This window comes from Apus apus, chromosome 12 (genome assembly GCF_020740795.1).
Source record: "Apus apus isolate bApuApu2 chromosome 12, bApuApu2.pri.cur, whole genome shotgun sequence".
NCBI lineage: Eukaryota > Metazoa > Chordata > Aves > Apodiformes > Apodidae > Apus > Apus apus.
This window is the reverse complement of record NC_067293.1, coordinates 18,583,581-18,605,517: the sequence shown is the minus strand read 5'-3', so window position 1 is coordinate 18,605,517 and position 21,937 is coordinate 18,583,581. Positions and strand designations below refer to the sequence as shown.

Here is a 21,937-nt window from a genome sequence, read left to right as displayed (position 1 = left end):
GGGCCACTTCCTTGACAACACCAATTCAGATCAAAGCAAAAGTGTATTTTTAGCATTTTTTTAACTCACATTTTTCCTATTCCTTCTCGAATTTCAAGACAAGCAACTCCAAATCTAGCAATGCTGATGAGCTTTTCCAGGAAAGCCAATTCAAACGTCTGCAATTAGTCATTGAACCCAGAACTAATTTCTTAGCAGATGTAAAATTTTCCAGGGCTCAGGATGACTTGCAGCCCAAGTCCACAGCACCTGCTCTCTGGCATCAACTGCACCCAGTCAGCTGCCTCCCAGTCAGCTGTTCACATCTGATTGAGTTTGGTTTTAAATTTTTAATCACTTTGTGTATTAAAAAGAAAATCGCAGTAGCAGAACGTTCACCAGGAGAATAATCTCCAGCTTTCTAAGGAAACACCCAGAGGGAGCAGAGATGTTTATTTTATAAACACTGAAGCTCAGCCTGATGCTGCAGCAGGAAGCCATTAGTCTGTCACAACACTGACATTCTCTAATTATATGCTGTTATCTTGACATTATGCAGCTACAAAGTATCATCTCTGACTAAGGGACATGGAGACAACACAGTGAACTCCATGTTTGTGTTTTAGGAAAGGTTTGTTACAGAAATAATTACAGTCTGAGAGTTCTAGGCAATGGGATCCAGCCCAGTTTAGACCACTGGAGCTGCACCTCCAACTTTTCATTCCTCTGATGGCATCAGCAGGTCGTGCAACTGCTCCACACAGGTTGCCAGGGTGTGTAAGAACAAGACAGGAAAGCATCCTCAAAGCCAGGCACAGAACTTACTTTAACACTTTCTTACTACTGTTATTTCTCAGTGCCTTACTGTGCTTTAGGAAAAGCAGTGATGGAGGTGAAGAAGGGACACTTACCTCCATTAACAGAGTGGGATCTATTGAGGGGAGGGTTTGGAAGAGTTTCTCCTTCATTAATTAGTCTCAGATCTTGTTCCCTCTGCAGCTCTCTGATCATTCCATCAAGGATACTCTCATCCTGGTCATTAGTTTGCTGCCCAATGACTTGTTCAACCACTTCACCATCACCTTGACAAGAACAAAACCACAACTGCTTATAAAATGATTCACTTCTGTTTTACTAAACACCATAGCAAAAAAAAAAGAAATTTAAAATCGTGCACAATCATTTGCCTGTTCTGCAAAACATCTGATGCCCAGCTGGCCTTCTGCTCTCCTGTAATAAATGGAGGCAGTGTTTAAAAGAGCAGCTACAATAAAACCCTAAAATTGCAGACCACATGTAAAATATAAACACAAACCCCCAGAAACAGCAGAAAGAAATTATGCTTCAGTGGGTAATAATGGAAGGACTCTCTTTGCAAAAGTTTATATCCACAGAAAATCTGTTTTAAAAAAAACAAAGCCTATTGTTTTCTATGTTTTTCTTACCTCCCTGTTTCCTTACTTGCCTACATAAGTTACACTGAGGTTGGTGGGACAAGTCTTTAAGGATGTTGTCATACACTTGGTAGAAACCCACAGTTTTTGGAATACTGCAGTCTCCTTGTCTTGCCTCCAGTCATGCTCATTCCATACACTTCCTTCATGTCATAAAAGTCACCCCATCTCCTCTTCTACCTCTACACTGCATTTAAACCACTCGTTTCAGAAGACAACTGAAACAACCCCATCCTTCCAGCACCACCCTGCTGCTCAGGAGTTTCAGACAGCCTACCATTAGCTACATAGCCCAGCTGAGGGATGAGCTGTTCATCCTTGCAATTTTCCCTCCCTGGTACCAGCCTCTGGAATCTCGTGGGATGAGGATTTCCATCCACATCCACCAAGAATGGTGGAGGCATAAGATGTGGAGCCTGTTGAGTCTGTTCATCCAGCACATAGTTATTGGCATCCCGGATCAGGGGTCGGTAATCCGTATGGAAGAACATCTGATCTGGGATCTGCAAGAAAAGCCATTTAGTAAATAAATCAGTGGCCATTTGCAGCTGTCTTGCTGCTTTGGAATGGGTCCCATACCCATAAACCACAACTCCTACACTCAGGATCAGCAGAAGAAATGTTATGACAGAGAGCAGATTCCTGCCACAAATGTCTTTTATTACCAAGGTCTGATGCTAAAATTCAACAGTAAAATCTGCCAGCAGAGGTGAAGGGATAGAAGGTACTGCTTTGTTCCTCTGTCTAGAGATTCTCTTGTCTAAATCTTCTTGATTCAGGTAAACAGCAACTGCTTCATGTTCTAATCACTCTTTTGTCTGGGGCAGGGTGAGGGAATTAACTGTAACACAAATACTCCTAAGACAAAATCAGGTCAAAACTTCTTCAACCCACCTTTTCATAATATTTATTGCATCCAAAACCAAATAGTAGCAGATGTCCATGAGAGTCTGTGCAGGCAAAATGCTGTCCATCTGGTGAGAACTTGCAATCAAAAACAGCTCCATGGCCTTGGCCCTCAATCTGCACACAAGCACAGCACATTCCTTTTACAATCCTGCCTTCTCTGTACCAGCATTTTCACAAAACTGTCACCTGTGCTCCCACTACTCTTTAATCCCAAACCTGTGCAATTTCTCATCTTGCTCAAGACCCAAGTTAGGCTGAGATTTTTGGCACTTCTTTATTAAAGCCAATCTGAACAATGCCTTACCACTTTGCAGTTCTTTTTTGTCCCCAGATTCCAGTACAGCTCTCCACATGTGTTCTGAAACAACTACCTGGAAGTCTACGTTTTATGTTGCTGGCAGACAGAGGGCAAGTCTGCACCAGGGATCCCAGCCATGCAGGGGCTCTGCACAAGCAGGTTCCACAGCCCCACGTGCCAGGAGGCTAGCTCACATCCTGAACCAGTCCAGCTGCATCTGCTCAGGGCTGGAACCAACCCAACCAACCTGGCACTGGGGGCAGGAAGAGAAAAGCAGCACAGAGCCAACCACTGCAGGAGACTACAACACACAGGCTTTCTGGGTTTCACTGCTCTGCCTGGGGAGTCTTTTGCATGGTATGACCCTACACATGAATTATATCCAGATCCAACAGATCCCATGGAAGACAGGTCTGGGCCACTCACTTCCAGATGGATCTGGAGGTGCTGGAGCAGGTCCAGAGGAGAACAACGAGGCTGGTGAAAGGACTAGAGGGTAAGTCTTACAGGGAGAGGTTGAGGGAGCTGGAGTTATTTAGTCTGGAGAAGAGGAGACTCAGGGGGGACCTTCTCACTCTCTACAACCACCTGAAGAGAGGTTGTGGTCAGGGGGGGGTTGGGCTCTTCTCACAGGTAACTAGTGACAGGACAAGAGGGCCTGGCCTGAAGCTGCCCCAGGGGAGGTTTAGGTTGGATATCAGGAAGCACTTCCTCATAGAAGGGGTGACCAGACATTGGAATGGACTGCCCAGGGAAGTGGTGGAGGCAGCATCCCTGGAGGTGTCCAAGGAAAGGCTGGATGTGGCACTTAGTGCCATTGTCTGGGGATGTGGTGGTGTTGGTCATAGGCTGGACTTGATGATCTCAGAGGTCTTTTCCAGCCTCAATAATCCTGTGATTCTGTGACTGGTTGCTGCCCTCACAAGACACAGAAACATACTGTGACGTTGCTTACTGAAGAGCACAGGAGCTCGTTTTTAACATGTAGAAGTTCTCCCCTAAACCTGCTGTAACACTGATCATAACAGGCACACAATGAAATCTGCTTTTGCTTCAAGACCAGTTATATACAAACGTGGAAAAAAACCCAACCCACCCTTCCCTGCTCATTCTTACCATGTTAAAGTAATTGCGAATCTTTGTTCCTTTGTCTATATCCCAAACAAAAATATTCCCATCGTGGCCTGCTGAAAGTACAATCCTTTGGTCAAATGGATGGGCCTCCAGAACAAAAACTTCATCATCGTGGCCCTGCAAAGAAAGCAGGGCAAAAAAGAATGTCATGTTTCTCCACCTGTGACCTCCAAACATCTGAGCGTTTGGTGTGAGGACATTTCAGCTCAGCTAGACACCCAGGGCAGCTCAACTGACTGCATCTGAGACTAGAACTAGGTCTGGGCTTGGCCAACACTTCTGACAGAGGCTTGGCATTGCCCACCTGGTCAGTGTCCCAGGCTGAGGCTCAGCACAGCTTAGCTGGAGAGGGATGGGGAGAAAGGGGACATCAGCAGCAAGGGCAGCTGCAGCCCTCTCATCTGGGCACAAGAGGTGGCCTGCAAAGGGCTCCCTTCTCAGCCAGCAAGCACCAGGCTCTAGCAGCACTCTGGTCATCAGCTCCTGTCCCCATGACATGTCCCCCTGCCAGGAAGGGTAAGATGGGTTCCCTGCTTCAGGGCAAAACCCTCCTCGTCAGGGGCAACGATGATGCAGTTTAGCCTCAGATCCATTTCAGAGCTGAACTACAACCACCTGGGATTACCCACTCGAGTACTACTCACAGACAAGCTATGAAGAAGCTGCCCTGTGGAGGAGTTCCACACTTTGAGAAGGAAATTGTTGACTGCAGTGATGACAGTGGCATCGTATCTGTCCCAAGCCACCATGGTCACCTTCAGCTTAGTCACCTTGTCCTCCCCGGATGCTACATTGTTTCTAAGGAAATTAATAATTGGCAGAAGAAACAAATCAGGAAGTACATACAGAAACATTTAACAGCAATAATTCAGTATGAAATTCAGCTGTCCCCTCTGTGACTACTTGCTAATGCAGGAGAACAAAGGCTGGCTTCTGCAGTGGTAAAAAACAGGCACAGAAAATACTCAGTAACATGAAGATTTACAGTTTTATTTCCTTAAAAAGGACAAATTTCCCTCCTGGTCTTCTTAAATGTTCATCCTCATGAAAAATCTTTCTTTCAAACTGTTCAGTTCTATCAAGTCTTTTCCTACAGGGCATTTTTCTTATCAGTCATCAACATGAGTAAACTCTGCAAAAGAGCAAAAACCTGCTAAATAAATCCAAATCATACTTGGACAGCTAACTTATTAAAAGTGTAACCATATGAAATACAAAGAATTCTGCAGAGCAAAATGCCTAATGGATTTCTCCATCCCTGCTTTTTCTTATGGTGCATATTCAATTACAAGGCCACTTAGAGAAGTCACTTGAGGATCTCAGAAAGAAAAACTCAAAACCCTAATGGAACCTGAGAACCAAATCAAAGTGTCTCATCTCTTACTTGAAAACCTTAAGGCAAAATACAATGTTAAGAATAATAAGAAACATTCTGGATATATATTACAAGAATCCTTCCAGGCAATATAGGCCTTGGAATGAAATGAGAAATCAAAACATGAATTTACAAACAAGTGTTGTCAGGACAAAGAACCCATGTCACAGGTGGGGAAAAATCAGCTGTAATGGGCAACACTTATTTTTTTTTAAAAACTAAGATTATTTACTACATTTCTTTAGTGGAGTAGCAGCAAACAACAGCAGGAGCTGTCAGTTACCTGACACAGTGGCTGTGTGATGCCAGGCACTGTTGAACATGCCCATATTTGCATTCATATCACACATTTTCCTCTATTTTGCCTATATTCATTAGAATTTTAACTGTACTCCATAGCACAAAAACCAAACTAGCAGAGCACATAACAACAAATCAAGACTACTGACCAGAGGAGGCTGGTTATGGCAGTTGCCACTATCACTTTGCTCCAAGATGACAGAACCAGCAGTTGTTTTGGACATTTTAAAAACAACCATAGGTCAGCATATGATCAAGGAGGTTCTACTAAAATCCCTGGGAGATGAAGTCTATTTGACATTCTTGCTTGATATGTAAAATACTAAATACAACCATTAGAGTAGGGAACCATCAATGTATTAATATATTTTTGGGGAGAGGCTATTAACTGTGTAACTCAGCAGACAGAGCCATGGCAGGTTTCATCCCCAAAAACCATGCACTGAAACTGACTCAGAATGAAAGTAAATAAATAAACAGCTTTCAACATGATGGAAGATTTAGTTTTGCAAGCAGTTGTTTCTAGGAAGTGTGTTGTGGTTTGGTTTGTTTTACCCTGTCATTTTAGTAGCCATATCCAGGACTACACTCTTCCAGTCTTGCTGCTGATAGTGCCATATTCTTGCTGTTCCATCTCTGCTTCCACTGACAAATCTTAAGCTATGGGGAGGGAAAAAAAAAAGAGGAAAAGCATAGCATGAAATTCTGAGTAAGGATAAGTTACTGCTGCTTTTGGTCTAATACCCACATGCCCATCACAGGACCTAATTATACCTCCACTTGGAGGTGTGTACTTTTGTGTATGGACTTATCTTACTCTATATGTGCCCACACAGAGGATATAACAGCTGGTAGAACTTCCATGAACTCCTGCCACAGGAAATAGGCAGCTCCAAAACCCTGGCAAGCCAGGAGCACACCCATCCACACCAGCACAGAAGCCAGAATGCATTTCATCTTCAACACTTATTCTTTATATATTGTTTGCTCATCTCTGATCAGGAGAAGGTGGTGAGAAGGCAGCAAGGGCCCTAATTTCATATCAGACATTTCAGGGTACAAAGGGGTCTCTATCCCACATAATTCCACTTGGTTACAGCTAGCAGATGGCCTTGGAATGACTTCAACCTCACACAAGCTGCACTTTCCCTTTGGAATGACATCAGCAAATCTCTTGAGCAGTTCCTAGTGGCAGCAAAGAAGAGGAAACTGCATGGCCAGGAGCCCAGCATAAATTATAATATATTAACTTAGGAAGGGGGTGAAGACAGAGAAGGGAAGCACTCAAGTCAATCACAAGCAGGGAAGTTGAACCCAAGTATTTTCATTCTTCTACTCCTTGTTTAAAAGACTCAAGCCTCCAGCAAATGCATTTATCTGATTGAAATGCATTTAAATGCTTTGGCCATCACCACAGGAATCATTTTGGTTGAGAATTTTTTTTAAAACTCCTCAAGTAAACACATGTTCACAGGCCAGCCAGCACCTTTATCTTCCATTTATACAGAGTGAGATGTAAGAAGGCAAGCTTATGCAGTTTTATTTTAATAAGTGATTGTTTTACCTTTTCAATTTCCCTGAGCTGATTTTTTTCATCACAATGCTTGTGACATTTTACTTTAATATAAAGAAATAAAAATAAAACAAAAGGAAGCCATCCCTTTCCCACTAAAGCACCCCTGTAGCATACAGTTTTCAGTGTCTGTGTGACCCTCAGCAAGACCTGTGCTCTCACAGTGCTTGGAAGGAACTGTTAGTACAGTTACACCAGTTCATTCCCACACCATTTTCCATGACAAACATCTCTAAGCACAGGTGCAGTTCCACTTGGCAAAGCTACAGTTTTGCTTGGAAGGCTCCTGCTTGCTCACATCCCTGAAACCTCCTGCCAAGCAAAATAAGGGATCTGAGCAAAAGCTGGCAAAAAAACATTTACATTAAGATGTTGATCACCAGTCAAAGCTTATCCCACCATGCTCCAGCCAGCTGTGCTCCAGAGCCTGGCACACAGACGTGCCTGCAGGCACCTTCATGCATTTGATCAGGAGCATTTTAAATGCTACATAAGAGACAGGATCCTGGCTGAGCACAGGCACTTCCATCTGGAGAATGTGTCCAGTTCTGGAGCCCTCAACATAAGAAGGACAAAGAAGCTGTTGGAGCCAGTCCAGAGGAGCCCACAAAGATGATCCAAGGGCTGGAGCAGCTCTGCTCTGGAGACAGGCTGGGAGAGTTGGGGTGTTCAGCCTGGAGAGGAGAAGGCTCCAGGGAGACCTGAGAGCACCTTCCAGTGCCTGAAGGGGCTCCAGGAAAGCTGGGGAGGGACTTGGGACAAGGGCAGGGAGGGAGAGGACAAGGGGGATGGATTAGAACTGGAAGAGGGAGATTGAGGTGAGACATGAGGAGGAAATTCTTTGCTGTGAGGGTGGTGAGAGCCTGGCCCAGGTTGCCCAGGGAAGCTGTGGCTGCCCCATCCCTGGCAGTGTTGAAGGGCAGGTTGGATGGGGCTTGGAGCAGCCTGGGCTGGTGGGAGGTGTCCCTGCCCATGCAGGGGGTTGGAACCTGATGTCCCTTAAGGTCCCTTCCAACCCAAATCATTCTATGATTCTATGATTAGAAGTTTTAAAATCTGAAAGCTCATGTTTATTATTCCAGAACCCCATGGAAATCGAGCTCTTATGAATTGTGAGTGTGCTTATGAAAACAAGCACTACCCATATTTTTCAGAACTCCCAGCACCAGAAGAGACAACTTGCTTATTCAATATGCCCTGAGAGGGTCTGGCAGACAAAATCATTCACCAAGGACTGAAATCAGACAGACAGTAAAGGGTGGATGGCCTTATGTTTCAGCAACATATCAGCAATGTCATATTCTTTGGCAATTGTTTTCAGATGATGCTCATCATTGCCTGCTTTCTGCTCTCCAGCTGGTATAAATGATTCAGAAAACATATGTAAGAGAAGTCAATTTTAGAACAAAAAACCCAACATATACATAATCTATCAACAATACTCAGCTTCAACATGATTCTCATATGGATCATAAATAAGGAGCACAGTGAAATAATGAAAAAAAATAAAGCCTCCAAGACACAAGGTAGTTCTACAGTTACTTGTCTTGCTTATGCATGATACTGGTAATTTAGGTGCCATTATTTCCTTTTCATTGCTATAGCAGGAGACAGCAAGTCCAAGCTCTTGGACAGGACACACCTGTTGCAATATATTTTCAATAATTTGTCTAAGATTAATCAGAGCCCATCTGGTCTTCGACCAAATTTTCTCTGCAGAGTAATTTGGAAAATTAAATATCATATTTCTCATGTCCAAACCCCAGGACAGCCACTCACCTGTCACCATTGTTACAGAACTGGACTGCAACCACTTTGTCCTAAGTAGAAAAAAAACACACAGTAATAAGTGCTCTGGAAGCTGAAACACTCATCCCCAAAGATCTTAATGATGACCTGCTATTTAGCAAATTGCATCATCCCACACATCTCCTTCAACATGCTGTCTTATACATTCAGGAACAGAAAAGTCACACCTGAAGGTAGAACTTCCCCAGACATATTGTTTTCTGACATAGAAACTTGAGGGAGATGATGATTTTGTGAGGATTTTGTGTTGCTCCTGAAGCAGCTCAGAGACAGACACAAGTTCTGACTCAGTCTCCCTGACACTGAGACCCTCAAGGAGGAAGCTCTGCCCTTGCCTGAGCACAGTCTCTCTGCCATGGGACTGTCCCCACTCTGGGGTAAACCCTGCCTGAGAAATCCTGCACCTTTCACACTCACAGAGTTTGCAGGAAGGAGCAACCCTGGGAGCTCAGAAGGCCTGGCTGGTGCAGCACCCATGGGATGGAGAAAGAACAATTGCACAAAAGATCACAGCTGGTTTGCAACTTTTAGACCAAACATTCATGAGCATCAAAATTATTTCACCAAAAAAAAAGCAAACCTCAGCTTTATTTCCAATTCTAAATCATTGAAAACCACATGGCATGTTTTAGACATGGTTTTGCCTTTTCCAGTTTTGCTAAATACTTGTGCTGGCTACAGGCACTTGCTGTCTTCACTTCCCCCTGGTGTCTCTGATAACCAAGTGTCCCAATTTTTTCCCCAGGAGTGAGCTGACAGCAGCCTGTTTAGTAGAAGAGTATCAAAAATTAAAGGAATTACAGCTTATTCCAAAGCTGAACTGCTAAATATCAACCTTTTTTTTTCCTTCTGTCACCAAAATACTTGCTAGTTTTGTTGGTTTGGAGCTCTGAGTGAGAGCCATGAGAAGCAATTGAGAAGCAATTGAGACCTTAACCCATCAAATATTGTTAGGTGGGCAGCTGGGCTCTCAAGGTTCAAAGATAAATGCTCCAAGCTCCTCACAAGTGGCAGCAGTGTTGCTATAAACTTCCCTTCCTGCTATGTTGTTTACCATGCACTAAATAAATAATACAACCATCACCTGCTCTCAGTAACTAAAACATTCAGAAACATTTGATACCATTTTAGTGACACTTCTTTATGGGGTTTCATTTCAACTGTGACATTTAATGGTTTTAATAAAAGCTCTCACAACTCAAACTTGGAAATTAACACTGAAACCATCGTGCAGATATTTGAAATGGTTTGAATTTTTTACAAGAACCCTCCTGCATTGCCTGAAAAATGATGCTTTAAGCTGGATTCATTTTCTAAACGAGCCCAAGTTTGACTGAAAAACACCTGAATTAACTTTTTCTTGTGATGTGGATTTGTGGTCACAACTGAAGTGAAATACTCAATGGTTAATTTAATAGGAAAAATGACACTGTGCATGAAAACTGTTTTCATTCCTCTTTCTGACACAGATTTTCTTCAAGAATATGGGAAAACCACCTCATTCCTCAGCTTCCTGGGGGAATTCAACACATCAGCCCTAGTTTGCACACATCTCCTGCCTCGGAGGAATTATAAACACAGGACAAGTTTCCAGGCATTTAACCACCACACCATTGAGAGCTCACTAAACTCTCAAGAAAGAAAACAATTTGAACAGGACATACAAAACCTAAGTTCCTGAAAGAAGGTAAAAACAGGGAACAAGAAGATGTGTTTTCTGAGTCATCTCTTACCGTATGAGATTCCAACTCAGCCATTTTCTCTGGTGCTTCTGAGCCCAGATAATAAATTCTGATCACATGGTCAGTGCTCCCTGTTGCAATGAACATGCCACCTAGGAAAGACAGTGATTGCTGTGAGAAGAGAAGCCAGCCCAGGAACAACTCATTTTAATTACTTCTTTATTTGTCAAAGCAGCAAACTACACTTCTAAACAGAACATTTCCATGAAACCACAACATAGATCCTTGCACCAAGAAGTTGACTCTGGCAACTTCTCCTTGGATCTGGGTTTTGCTCTGATCACATCAGCTTCAGCACAAGGAGCTCTACAGTATTTTCCACCTGCAAACCTTTTTGACCCAAGGAAGAGAATATTGGAAGCTACAACATTCCTCCAACAAGCTCTTCTGCTTTCCCTTAGAAATTAGCACAGCAATCTCCATCAGCCTACACAGGAAAATGAGGCAGGGAATAGTTTCATATCCTCACTGGTAAATATCAAATAAAATCTTGAAGAGCATCTTCAATATCTATTTGAAGCACAGGAGAGAAATTATTGCTGAACTGGGAGTCAGTGATTAAGCTACTGGCTTCTAATCTTTGTTCTATTTGCAACGTGGCACAAAAAAAGGGCACTATTGTGTAATTTACAGCATTGAAGTGGTTTTAGTAATTTCTGGATTTCTGGCTTTGAAAAAGGAATGAGGGGGCAAGGCTCACATGGCTCTAACAGCTCTCAATTTCTGACAGCAAAAGTTAATGAGAAATTACCTAATTTTGCTGGTAACGATCACTATTTTTTGAGAATTCAAAGCTGCACCAAAGGATGCCAGTTAAGCTGGTATTTTCAAACACATTGACTCAATCCTCCTAGAACTTGGCCAAATTTGGGAGGTCAGCACAAGTGTAACCTCCAAACAGTGGCCACCTGGCTGCCAGATTTCAAGAAATTTGCACTCAGAAACTGAACAACATGAAAGCTTAAAAGGATGTGGCAAAGGAAAAGCTCTGCTGTGCAAAACAACAGCCTGAAAGTGTAGTCTTCCTTGGAAGTGGTCAAGACATTTGAGCTTAAATTCTAGGAGAAAAGAGAAAAAGCAGCTTGAGGGAGGCAGCTGCTCAGCACAGAAAATCTCCAACAATCCCAATTTGACAGTGCCATAATTAAATGAAAAAGGGGTTTGTATTGAAAAAGAAGTAAAAGTCCTGTCACCAAAGGGATTACAGCTCAGAAAATGCTTTCAAGTTACCTTACAGTGCATACATACCAGAACTGAAAGATGAACAAGATATCTGGACACCAGGCCTGGACCTCTCTGCAAACTTGACAGGACGGTCCCTGTGTGCAGCAACACAACAGTTTCACTTTTCATTCATTCATTTATCCAACAAGCAAAGTGCACTGCAGCCCAGCAGATAAAAGTCAACATGCTCACCCTAAATCTCTTTATTTCACAATTCTCACCTGTCTTTGCTAGAATGTATTTTTCATTGTAGGAATTTTCTTCCTACAGTAAGAATTTTCTCCCTTTCAGGAAGAAACCCATCCATTTCTAAACTGAAAAGACTATTTAATTTATTGATCATGATATCCACCAATTCTGATCTATTCAAAACAGAACCTGGCAAACCACTCATCTAGTAGCATTTACTCCCTGTTCAGCACAGGTTTGATGCCATCTATATCTGTGTGTTCTTCTGATTAAAAGGAAGAAATTCCTCTGCCTGTACATCTCGGACAAGGATTTAGTCCTAAAGATAAAAGCTGCAAGTTTTTCCACAGTGCTGGCTTGCAAAGCACAAAACCCAGAACTAACAGCCCTGACCTGTGTCTCCCTGCTGAGCTGCAATGCCAGAGACCCCCCCAGCACACATAAGGAACTCCCCCTGCCCCACAAACTGGTACAGCACCCATGCACAGCGTGGCCAAGGGAGAACACACCCCAAGAAACTTGCTCCTTGAGAAAAGAACATGCCCTTATTTCATTATCTCAGCATTTCCTCTCCAGGCTGAACCTCAAAATCAATTTCTCCTTTATTAAAGATCACTGTAATTATCTAAACAGGCTTACTTAAATTTCATGGTGTTAGCATGCCACTGCCAGAAACAGATTGTTCCATCAGCACCAGTAGAAGTGAGGTATCGTGTTGTTCCTTTCCTTGCTGGAGAGAACTACAAAGGAAGTTGCAACAGTTAAACCAGCTAATTTTTTTTCTCCCTGGACATGCAGGAAACTTGCAAATGGACGTTGACAAGAATCTTCTTCATGAGTACATCAGCTTTCAGTAGAGACCAGTACCAGGGATGAGCACAAATCTCAACTTCCAGAAAAATAAAGGAGAGGAATGGAAAATAGCTGCATTTTGACTGGCAAGTCTTTGTTTCTCCCACACAAGAGACAACAACTGGAGAAATGAAACAAGCCTAGACCCTCTTAATGGGGCAACAATGTGAGGAAATGCTTATTTCTAGGACAGAACTGGATCAAACATGGTAACAAAGACAAGAAATGATTCCTGTACCCAAAGAACACAGTGTGGTAGGACACCCCCCTCCCTCCCCTCCTCTTCCTGAACCTCTCCTCTGCCTCTCTAAAGAGCAGGGAAGCTTTTCACCCAGAAATCTCTCACTGTGATTTCATAACTGCAGCAATACCTTTAATCCCCTGGCTACATGGTATCTGATAAAGGGATCAAGGCCTGTTTAATCAAAAAGCCATGATGGATTGTGATTATTTTCTAGCTTACCAGAGTTTTGCATAAAGCTTGTGAGGGATGCATATAAATATAAACAAATATTACACAAAAGACTAAATCAGGTTGTAACTAGGTCTCCAAAACAATAACCTTCAAGTAACTTGTGGCATAGTTAAAATCAGATGAAACTGGAAGTGTAAGCAGAAGGAAGAGAGATGAGACTTGCAGGGTCTGTGGGCATGTTGGGGAAGAGTGTGATGAATCAAAGGCAGGAAGGCTCCAGAAGAGAGGGATTCTGAGCCAAACATCCCCACTCATTCTCCCCTTTATGTGCATAACCTGTCAAATGGCAGGGATTGCCTTTTTTATCCTGGACTTTTGTTCTATTGGTTTCTGCCTGGCTGTTGTGTGGTGGGTATTTTTTAAAGTGAATAAACTGCAAATTACTACCCATTATTGGCTGTGCCACCACTAGAGAACTGAGTGCTGGCAGTTGAGTCAATCTTTTTCCTGCTCTGCTACTGCTCACTGGGCACCTGCCACACAACTGAAACTGCCTGGGCACAGGTTCTTTGTGAACCCTGAGCCAAGCTGATCCACAGCTGCTGCAGCATCCAGGTCTGCCAAAATATCCAGACAAGCCCCTTGTGGCACAGGTGAGATAAGGAGGAAAACAAGGAATGTGGAGTAAGGATTTTGAGCTGACAATATTCTGGTGAAAAATAAACATTCTCTATGAACAAATGACTGTCAGGTCAGTCAGGACCCCAGGGCTGGAGCAGCTCTGCTCTGGAGACAGGCTGGGAGAATTGGGGTGTTCAGCCTGGAGAAGAGAAGGCTCCAGGGAGACTTTAGAGCACCTTCCAGTGCCTGAAGGGGCTCCAGGAAAGCTGGGGAGGGACTTGGGACAAGGGCAGGGAGGGAGAGGACAAGGGGGGATGGATTAGAACTGGAAGAGGGGAGATTTAGGTGAGACTTGGAAGCGTTGAAGGGCAGGTTGGATGGGGCCTGGAGCAACCTGGTCTAGTGGGAGGTGTCCCTGTCCATGCAGGGGGCTCAGAACTAGATGATCTTTAAGGTCTCTTCCAGCACAAACCACTCCATGACTCTATGATGACTACCACCAAAGACACCAGTCATTTCTCCCTGGTTCAGGTAGTTGACTTGGAGCTCTTGGTGACTGCACATTTGCTAGATCTGAGGAAGAAGCAATGGGACCACAGAGCCAAAGGCAGCTGGAATAAGCAGGCTTATCCTCTCGGGCAGTATTGGCTATTGTGCAGGAGTGAGATTGCCAGGAAACAGCACCCTTGAGTTGGGGCAAATCTACACAGCCAAGCAGAGCCCAAAAGACAAGTTTTATCCCCAAATGCCAACCCACACCTCTTCTGACTGTTCCCATTCGGGGGGGGGGCTGGATTAGGAAAGAGAGGTGATGCCTTACCTGTATGGAAGTAATGGAAGCTGAGTGGCCCTGCAGCACTGCGACTGGGGCACAGGTCCTCAGACACCACACTCTGACCACCTTATCACAGCTGCCTGCTGCCAGCAGGGTGTTCTCATAGTTAACTGCCATGTCTGAGATCTCAGCCGAGTGGCCACGCAGCGTGGAGAGCAGGCGCCCATCGTCTGTCGCCCAGATTTTGACCAGGCAATCATCCGACCCCTAAAGCCACACAAGAGATGTCCAAAGGTTACCTGACAGAATGGGTCGAGTGTCCAGCACACACAGGTTTGCTGCAGATGAAGAAGTAGCTAAACCACCAGGGTGCCATCAACCTGCCAGAAGAGTGGCTTCAGCGGGATGCTGGAGGCACAGCTCTTCAAGGTTGGGATCATCTTGTGGGGACAGGGATTTAGATCTTTGTAAAACAGAAGCCACTGTCATAGGTTTCCTCTAAAATATGATGATTGCTGCTAATGCAACTCCTCTCAGTACAGCTCAGTAATAATCCAGGTAAATTTAAGAAGACGTTTCATTACACGCAACCCAAAGACATTTATCTGTGCGAGCTGGACCAAGCCAACAGTAAAATCCAAGTGAGCACAAGGCTTAGGGTCTCAGGAAAAAGAGAATGAGCACCTGAGGGATCTGAGAGCTTCTGCCATGCTGCTGGAGCTGTGGGCAGCTGCACCACGAGGCTCCATTGCTGGGAACAGAAGGCAGGTGGACAGCCAGGAAAGCCCTGCAGCACCCAGTGCAGCTGCAGTGCTGTGCCAGGGAGCTCTCAGCCCAGGGCAGCACACAGCTCAAAAGCACATCCAGCACAGACCACTGCAAAGGACTTCTACCTACTGCTGCAGCTACATCACTTCATAGTTTTAGGCAATTCCCAGACCTTTCCACTGCTCAGACACAACAAAAAGCACCAATGCCAGTGGCTGGGATTGCCAGGTCAGAGCCAGGAATGAAACACAATAAAGTTCACTGCAATATCAACATCTTTTGACTTCAAATTCCAATTTATTGACTGCAGCTCATTTCAAACACAAACCACTTTCAGTTCTTCATGTTAAAGCAGATGAGAAAGATCTCTTTAAGGTGTAAACAAAAATGGAGAGACCCTCACTATGACCCAGAGTAGTTATCACTCACATCATCGCTATTTGACCACTTTACAATGAGTGGAGAAGCTAAGACAACAATTACAACAAAGACAACAATTAATCTGCCAGGTAATCTGTTTCTAAACACCTATTGATAAGAGACAAGGGCAAAGAGAAAACAGGAATTATAACATGAACAAAGATGCACTATTAACTTGAAAAATCTGTTTATTTTTAAATTTGCAGTATGAAAAGCAGGGGCAGCATCATAAAAATGTATGTTAATATATTCTGGAAAAAAACTTACAAATAATATTCATAAATTCACTGACATACTACAAATTCTAGACAGAAAATGTAGTAGAGAAGTAAATGGCAGGTGAATTAATGTGGTCTTCTATTTATCATCAGGTTTTTAATGAAATGTAAGGAAAGGATTGCCAGCATTTCCAAGGTTATCAAAAGGTAAAATGTAGTTTTAAAGAAGAGTGTTAAGATTTAACCCAGCAAGGAGCATGCAAATCAACCCTAAATGCCAGAATGCTGCAGGTCCATTCAGCAAGAAAGATTATAAATAGAGAAAAATGAGCATGTTTCAAGTGAGAGTTGTAAGCTCTGGCCTGGAACAACTCTGCTGTAAGGTTCTACATGGGGAAGCAAAGAGCTGATGCAGTCTACCAGAGCTGGGAGGGATTTTAACACACCAGTTACAGCTCTGGAGCCCTCAGCACAGGAAAGACATGGAGAGGATTCAGAGAAGGGACACAAAGATGATCCCAGGGCTGGAGCAGCTCTGCTCTGGAGACAGGCTGGGAGAGTTGGGTGTTAAGCCTGGAGAAGAGAAGGCTCCAGGGAGACCTGAGAGCACCTTCCAGTGCCTGAAGGGGCTCCAGGAAAGCTGGGGAGGGACTTGGGACAAGGGCAGGGAGGGAGAGCACAAGGGGGAATGGATTAAAACTGGAAGAAGGGAGACTGAGGTGAGACATGAGGAGGAAATTCTTCCCTGTGAGGGTGGTGAGAGCCTGGCCCAGGTTGCCCAGGGAAGCTGTGGCTGCCCCATCCCTGGCAGTGTTGAAGGGCAGGTTGGATGGGGCTTGGAGCAACCTGGGCTGGTGGGAGGTGTCCCTGCCCATGCAGGGAGGTTGGAACCTGATGATCTTTAAGGTCCCTTCCAACCTTCACCATTCTACGATTCTATGAATTAAGTGAAAAGTGAAAACTAGCACAGAAAGAGATGGGTTTCCATACATTTCAAGATATTTTCTTCCTTGCTTTTTCTGCATCTCAATCAGTAGCTAAGAAGCTGTTGAGGGACCTGAGAAAGCAAGAAACCAAACCAAGCAAAGCAATCTTCCAAGAAAAGTACCATTTTTAAACTTACTGTAAAAATTCTTCTCCCGCTGCGATCAAAGGCTATACAATAAACAGATGAGAGATGCCCCAAAATCCTCTTGTGCATCTTCATGTGTTGGTAGGTGGATGTTGGGAACAAGTGGCTGAAACGCCCACATCCAGTTAATTGCCTGGCAGAAATTATATTTACTGGGAGAGAAAAAGAAAACAAAAAAGAAAATTAAGACGTGAATTTTGTCCAGAACTCAAAGGAAATAAAAACTAAATCAAACATCATGGTTGAAGAAGATATATGTGGAACTGCTGGAAAAAAACCCAGTCAAAAGAATGGAAGTCATGAGATAAAACTGCAATTACTTCATGTTGATACCTTGCAGACTTTAGAGGAACAGCTGGAAATTTGAATGTGCCAACACATCATGTAAAACAAGGACAAGAAAAGGACCAAACAGGCAGGTATGGGCCTTGGCTGGGACACCCACCAAACAAAGCTCATGATGGCTGCAGAACACAGACAGATCCTAATTCTAATCTTTGATATTACACATCATGGGAGATCCTTTGGGGTGTTAATTTTCCCTACCCTAACTTACACTACTGGAACTTGAGATTTTCAACTTTGGAGATGTTTTTTCAATGGCACTTAAAGACGTAACATTGCTGCTCTTCAACGTTCCTCAAGGAACCCCTCATCTTGTCTTGACATAGGCAGGGCTTCACAGGTGGGGGAGAAGCTCTTCAGTACCTTTCAAGCCTTTACTTTAGAAGTCTAGTGAACAACTTGACCCATTTTCTTAAATGGATCATCACATAATTGCCTATCGACACCGAAAAAGATTATGGAACGTGTTTTTAAAACTCTGCCAAGCCAAGAAGCATCATCCCAGAGGGTCACACACCCACCACACACTCCTGTGTGTTGATAAGATTGAAGTATTCATACCCAAGCAGGGAGATAAATAAGGAAAAGAAATTGTTTCCAGATTTACAGAAAGTGGTTTTGTTTCTCAGCTTTGTGCTCTGAAATCCAGACCATTTTTAACATGGTTTTCATTGAAACACTGCACACCAGCAACCAACAAGTTGTAGAAAAGGTGGAGATGCTTGCAAAAGGCATCAAGGCTCCCAGGCTGACCTCACCTTCAGCCAATATTTGTTTTTCATGTAGAAACACATCTTCAGCATTCTGGTGCTGAAGCAAAAACAAACACTAAAAAAAGCAAAACACACTAAACCAAACTCATTTCCTACCTACCTGCTATTCAGTCGATACCTGCTGTTATCCAGGAACTGTCAAATGAAACTGTCTCCTCTACCAAAGTAGAAATGAAATCTTTAACCCTTTTTTCCCCACCTCTTGCAGGAGGGAACAGAGATCCTGCAGTGGTAGATGTTGTACAGGGTACAGTCAGATTTGCCTACACATTGTTTTCTTTAAGTATGGCAGCTTAAAAGCTACATTATTCAAACTATTACACTTCCCTTCCCCCCCACCCTGTGGACATTTATGCCAAGCCAGAGATGCAGTCATGTAGCAAGAAGGTAATTCTGCTGTGCCTTTCCATGCTTAAACCATTTAAATACCTAACAACAGTGTATCTGCCTTGAAACAATTTCCAATATGTGATTTCAAAAAGAAATAAATGTTCAAAGCCAAAGAGCTGTGTGAATCCAAAAGGTACATTTCAAAATATTCCAAATAATCAGCATGCCTTCTGTGCACTACAGCATTCCCATGCAATCCTTCTGGAAATGTGCTTCTCCTGATTGTTGTAAATCACACAAAGGAAACACTTCAAGGTGTAAAGAGCAGTCAGGCACCTCCCTCACACTGCCTTATTTGACACTCTGCACCTCACCTTTCTGGTCAATTCCCAGCCTTGCAATCAGTTCAGCTTCAGAGGATGTGAAAGTAATTCCATGTATTATTTTTTCTCTCTGTTTATTTCCCTGTTTACACAGTGGGGACAAGACTCCTCAATCTCCTGCGGATAATTATAAAATATAAAGCACTGCTTGTGAAATGCTTCAATCCTGAGTTTCAGGCAACTACAGAACTGTTGTTGTGCCAGGAGGAGCACCCTCTTATCAATAAAAAGCAGCAAGTATTCAAAGTATCTGACCCTCACCACAAAAATGCTTAGGGTATATCAGAAATGTGTGCCACGCACAGGAAGCTGTGATGGAGATTTTTGCCTTCCCACCCTTCAGAAACTATCACTGCCTTCCAAGGAACTGCAAAGAAAATCAAACACTAAACAAAACAAACATCCCCAACGCCACTTTTCTATATTGGGGTAGAAGATGAATCCACAATATCTAAAGAGGGAATTGCCCACACGTGACAAAAAGCCCTGTGAAGTTGGCTTCCTTCAGCACAATGAAATGATTGTGCTCATAAAGCCTAAAAGCATTTTAAAAGCCTGACTCCCACACAGAGAATTAGCAACATAGTAACCCTCAAAACTTCTAGCAAGCTGTCTCATTAGCTGCTGTGCTTCATGCCATCCTGGGCTGCCAAGTCTACCCCCTCACCATTTCCTGCCAGGAAAAACCTTAAGTGAAACAGCTTCAGTGCAGTTGTGAACAAGTGGGCATATCCAGTCTTCTTGCTAAGGAAAAGTGAGTTAGTTTTGCCCACAAAGGGCAAGGCCACCTTCTCAGATGAAGTTCTTCACTTCCAGCTGCTGTAATAAGTGCTCCCTTGGGGCAGAGGGGAAACCTTCAGGAAAATTTCAGACCTTAGAGCAAGTTGCAGGGGGCAAAGTGGACTCACATACACTGTACAACAGCAATTCTTAAATTCACAATCCATCCCACTAGAGATAACAGCACAAACAGAAAGCCCTTGTAAGAAAGCTCACCTGGGAAGGATAAAACCAAAAACCCTGCAAGAATAACTCATCTCTCAGTGAAAAAAAACCACAACCAAAACCAACCAAAAACCAAACCCAACCAAAAACCCAAATGCAAGCATCAAACATCACAAATCTCCAAGTTCAGTCACCACTTCAGAAGGAATGAAAATATTTCAGCATGGACAAAGTCACCTAGCAGCAACAGTTTTTCAAACCTCTTGAATTCCTCCTCTCCCTAGAAACCCCTGCCTCATTCCATTCTTTGCAAGCAAAAATAGAAAAACAGAATACTGGTACAAATGTTTGTTTTAAAAATAGTTTTTCCTGTATTAAGGGTGATGACTTGACTTCACTTATTTTACCTGTTGAAATAAGCACTGTAACTTTGTCATGAGGACGTAGCAACAAGTGAGTAAGCTGTGACCTCATCCTAAGGCCTCCTCAGGCATGGAGATTAGTACCACTCACGGGGTGCAGGAGGAGTCTGGATTTCATAAGAATACCAGGAAATAAACACAGTTGGCTCACACATGCAAAATATCACCTCAGAGAGTGGATGTGTGGCCACAAAGTCAGCCTGATGCAGTACAAGCACCAACAGGACAAAGTGTTCCAGTTTTCATAGCTGCTGACCTCATGGAGCTCCTCTGCAGCAGAGGAACAGGTTTGATTTTTTGCCCTCATTGAAGCCCTGCTGTTTGGCAGGCCTCAGGTAGCTGGATCACCTGGACATTTCCATAGGGCTGAATTGTCTATTCTCTGAGACGATGCTGTGAACCTTCTGATTCCCAATTTTGTGTTACTTTCTAACTAACAGCAGTCACCCCAAGTTAAAAGAGCCCAAGTGATCAACTAGAGAGGGAAAACAATTTTCTTTCTAATCTGCTTCGTGTTGTCTGCAAAGAAACAGAAAAGTCTCTGACTAAACCCAAAGAGTGTTCAAAACCAGGTTTATTATATGAGAACAACTCCCATTGCTGAGGTTCTGGATGGCCCATCTTCCCATTTTCTAACTGGAAGAGCACAAAGGGAGTCCTAAACACAGCACTACTGTGAAGAAACTGCCTAAAAGACCATCCTCACCATGTTCTCCTGTCAGCAGCAGAAAGCTATGACAGCATTTCCCCTTCCTCTCCTCCCCCAGCACATCACCACAGACCTCCAAGACTCAACACACAAACAACTTGTTCCTGAGAACTTCCACAGGTCAGCACTTTCTTGGAGACTCCCCCCACCAGAAGATTCCCAGCTCCACACAAACTCGCTGGGAAAAGGCAACACTGATTTCTTGCTCCACTTCCACTGTGCATGACCTTTTATTTTGGAGTACAGATCAGAAGGTCCCATCCCAACCCCATCCAGACAGAAAGGCAAACCCCTGCAGCTCAGGACTCCTCCAGCTGGGAGGACAACCACAAGCAATCCCATTCTTGCAGCAGAAAACCACACTTACAGTGGCAAGCTTAACTATCACTGGAAGGGAAACCATAAAAGAGAACTTGTAGCTGCTCCTTCCATACCTTATTGACCTGTCTACACAGGCAATTGCACAATCACTTCATCTCACCCATGAACACACATTGTTATGGGTGCCTATGACTTCAGCCCAACTACTTCAGCAAGTCATTCCAGAAAACTCCATCTGACTAAGCCAGCACAGTTTGGGAAGTCACAATTACACTGAAATATTAAAGAGGTTGGGCATTCTGCTTCATCTTGCATTTTAATGCAACACACACACTCTGGTATCTGTGCTGCCACTGCTCACCAGAAAAAACCCCACCCATTTTGCACAAATGTCCAGAGCAGAACTTTGTGACTTCCACTTCAGGATTAACAATGGGGAAACCCCAAACTAAACTCCTGCCTCCTGTACAGCTTCCCTATAGTCAACTTCTTGTTTTAATCTTTAGACACATTTTCCTTTCT

At 43.6% G+C, this 21,937-nt stretch overlaps 1 protein-coding gene across 1 annotated transcript in view; it reads right to left on the bottom strand.

Annotated features, from left to right (window-relative positions):
- Positions 1–21,937, bottom strand: part of BRWD3 (bromodomain and WD repeat domain containing 3) — a 59,451-nt gene that overhangs the window by 23,065 nt on the left and 14,449 nt on the right. Inside the window, exons 7-18 of the mRNA XM_051630666.1 lie at positions 17,179–17,339; positions 14,695–14,916; positions 12,626–12,726; positions 11,822–11,892; positions 10,565–10,665; positions 8,802–8,842; positions 6,005–6,109; positions 4,419–4,572; positions 3,757–3,891; positions 2,328–2,456; positions 1,711–1,936; positions 891–1,061 (exon numbers count right to left, since the gene is read on the bottom strand). Of these exons, the coding sequence (XP_051486626.1) occupies positions 891–1,061; positions 1,711–1,936; positions 2,328–2,456; positions 3,757–3,891; positions 4,419–4,572; positions 6,005–6,109; positions 8,802–8,842; positions 10,565–10,665; positions 11,822–11,892; positions 12,626–12,726; positions 14,695–14,916; positions 17,179–17,339 (1,617 nt within the window). The remainder of the gene's footprint in view (positions 1–890; positions 1,062–1,710; positions 1,937–2,327; positions 2,457–3,756; positions 3,892–4,418; positions 4,573–6,004; positions 6,110–8,801; positions 8,843–10,564; positions 10,666–11,821; positions 11,893–12,625; positions 12,727–14,694; positions 14,917–17,178; positions 17,340–21,937) is intronic.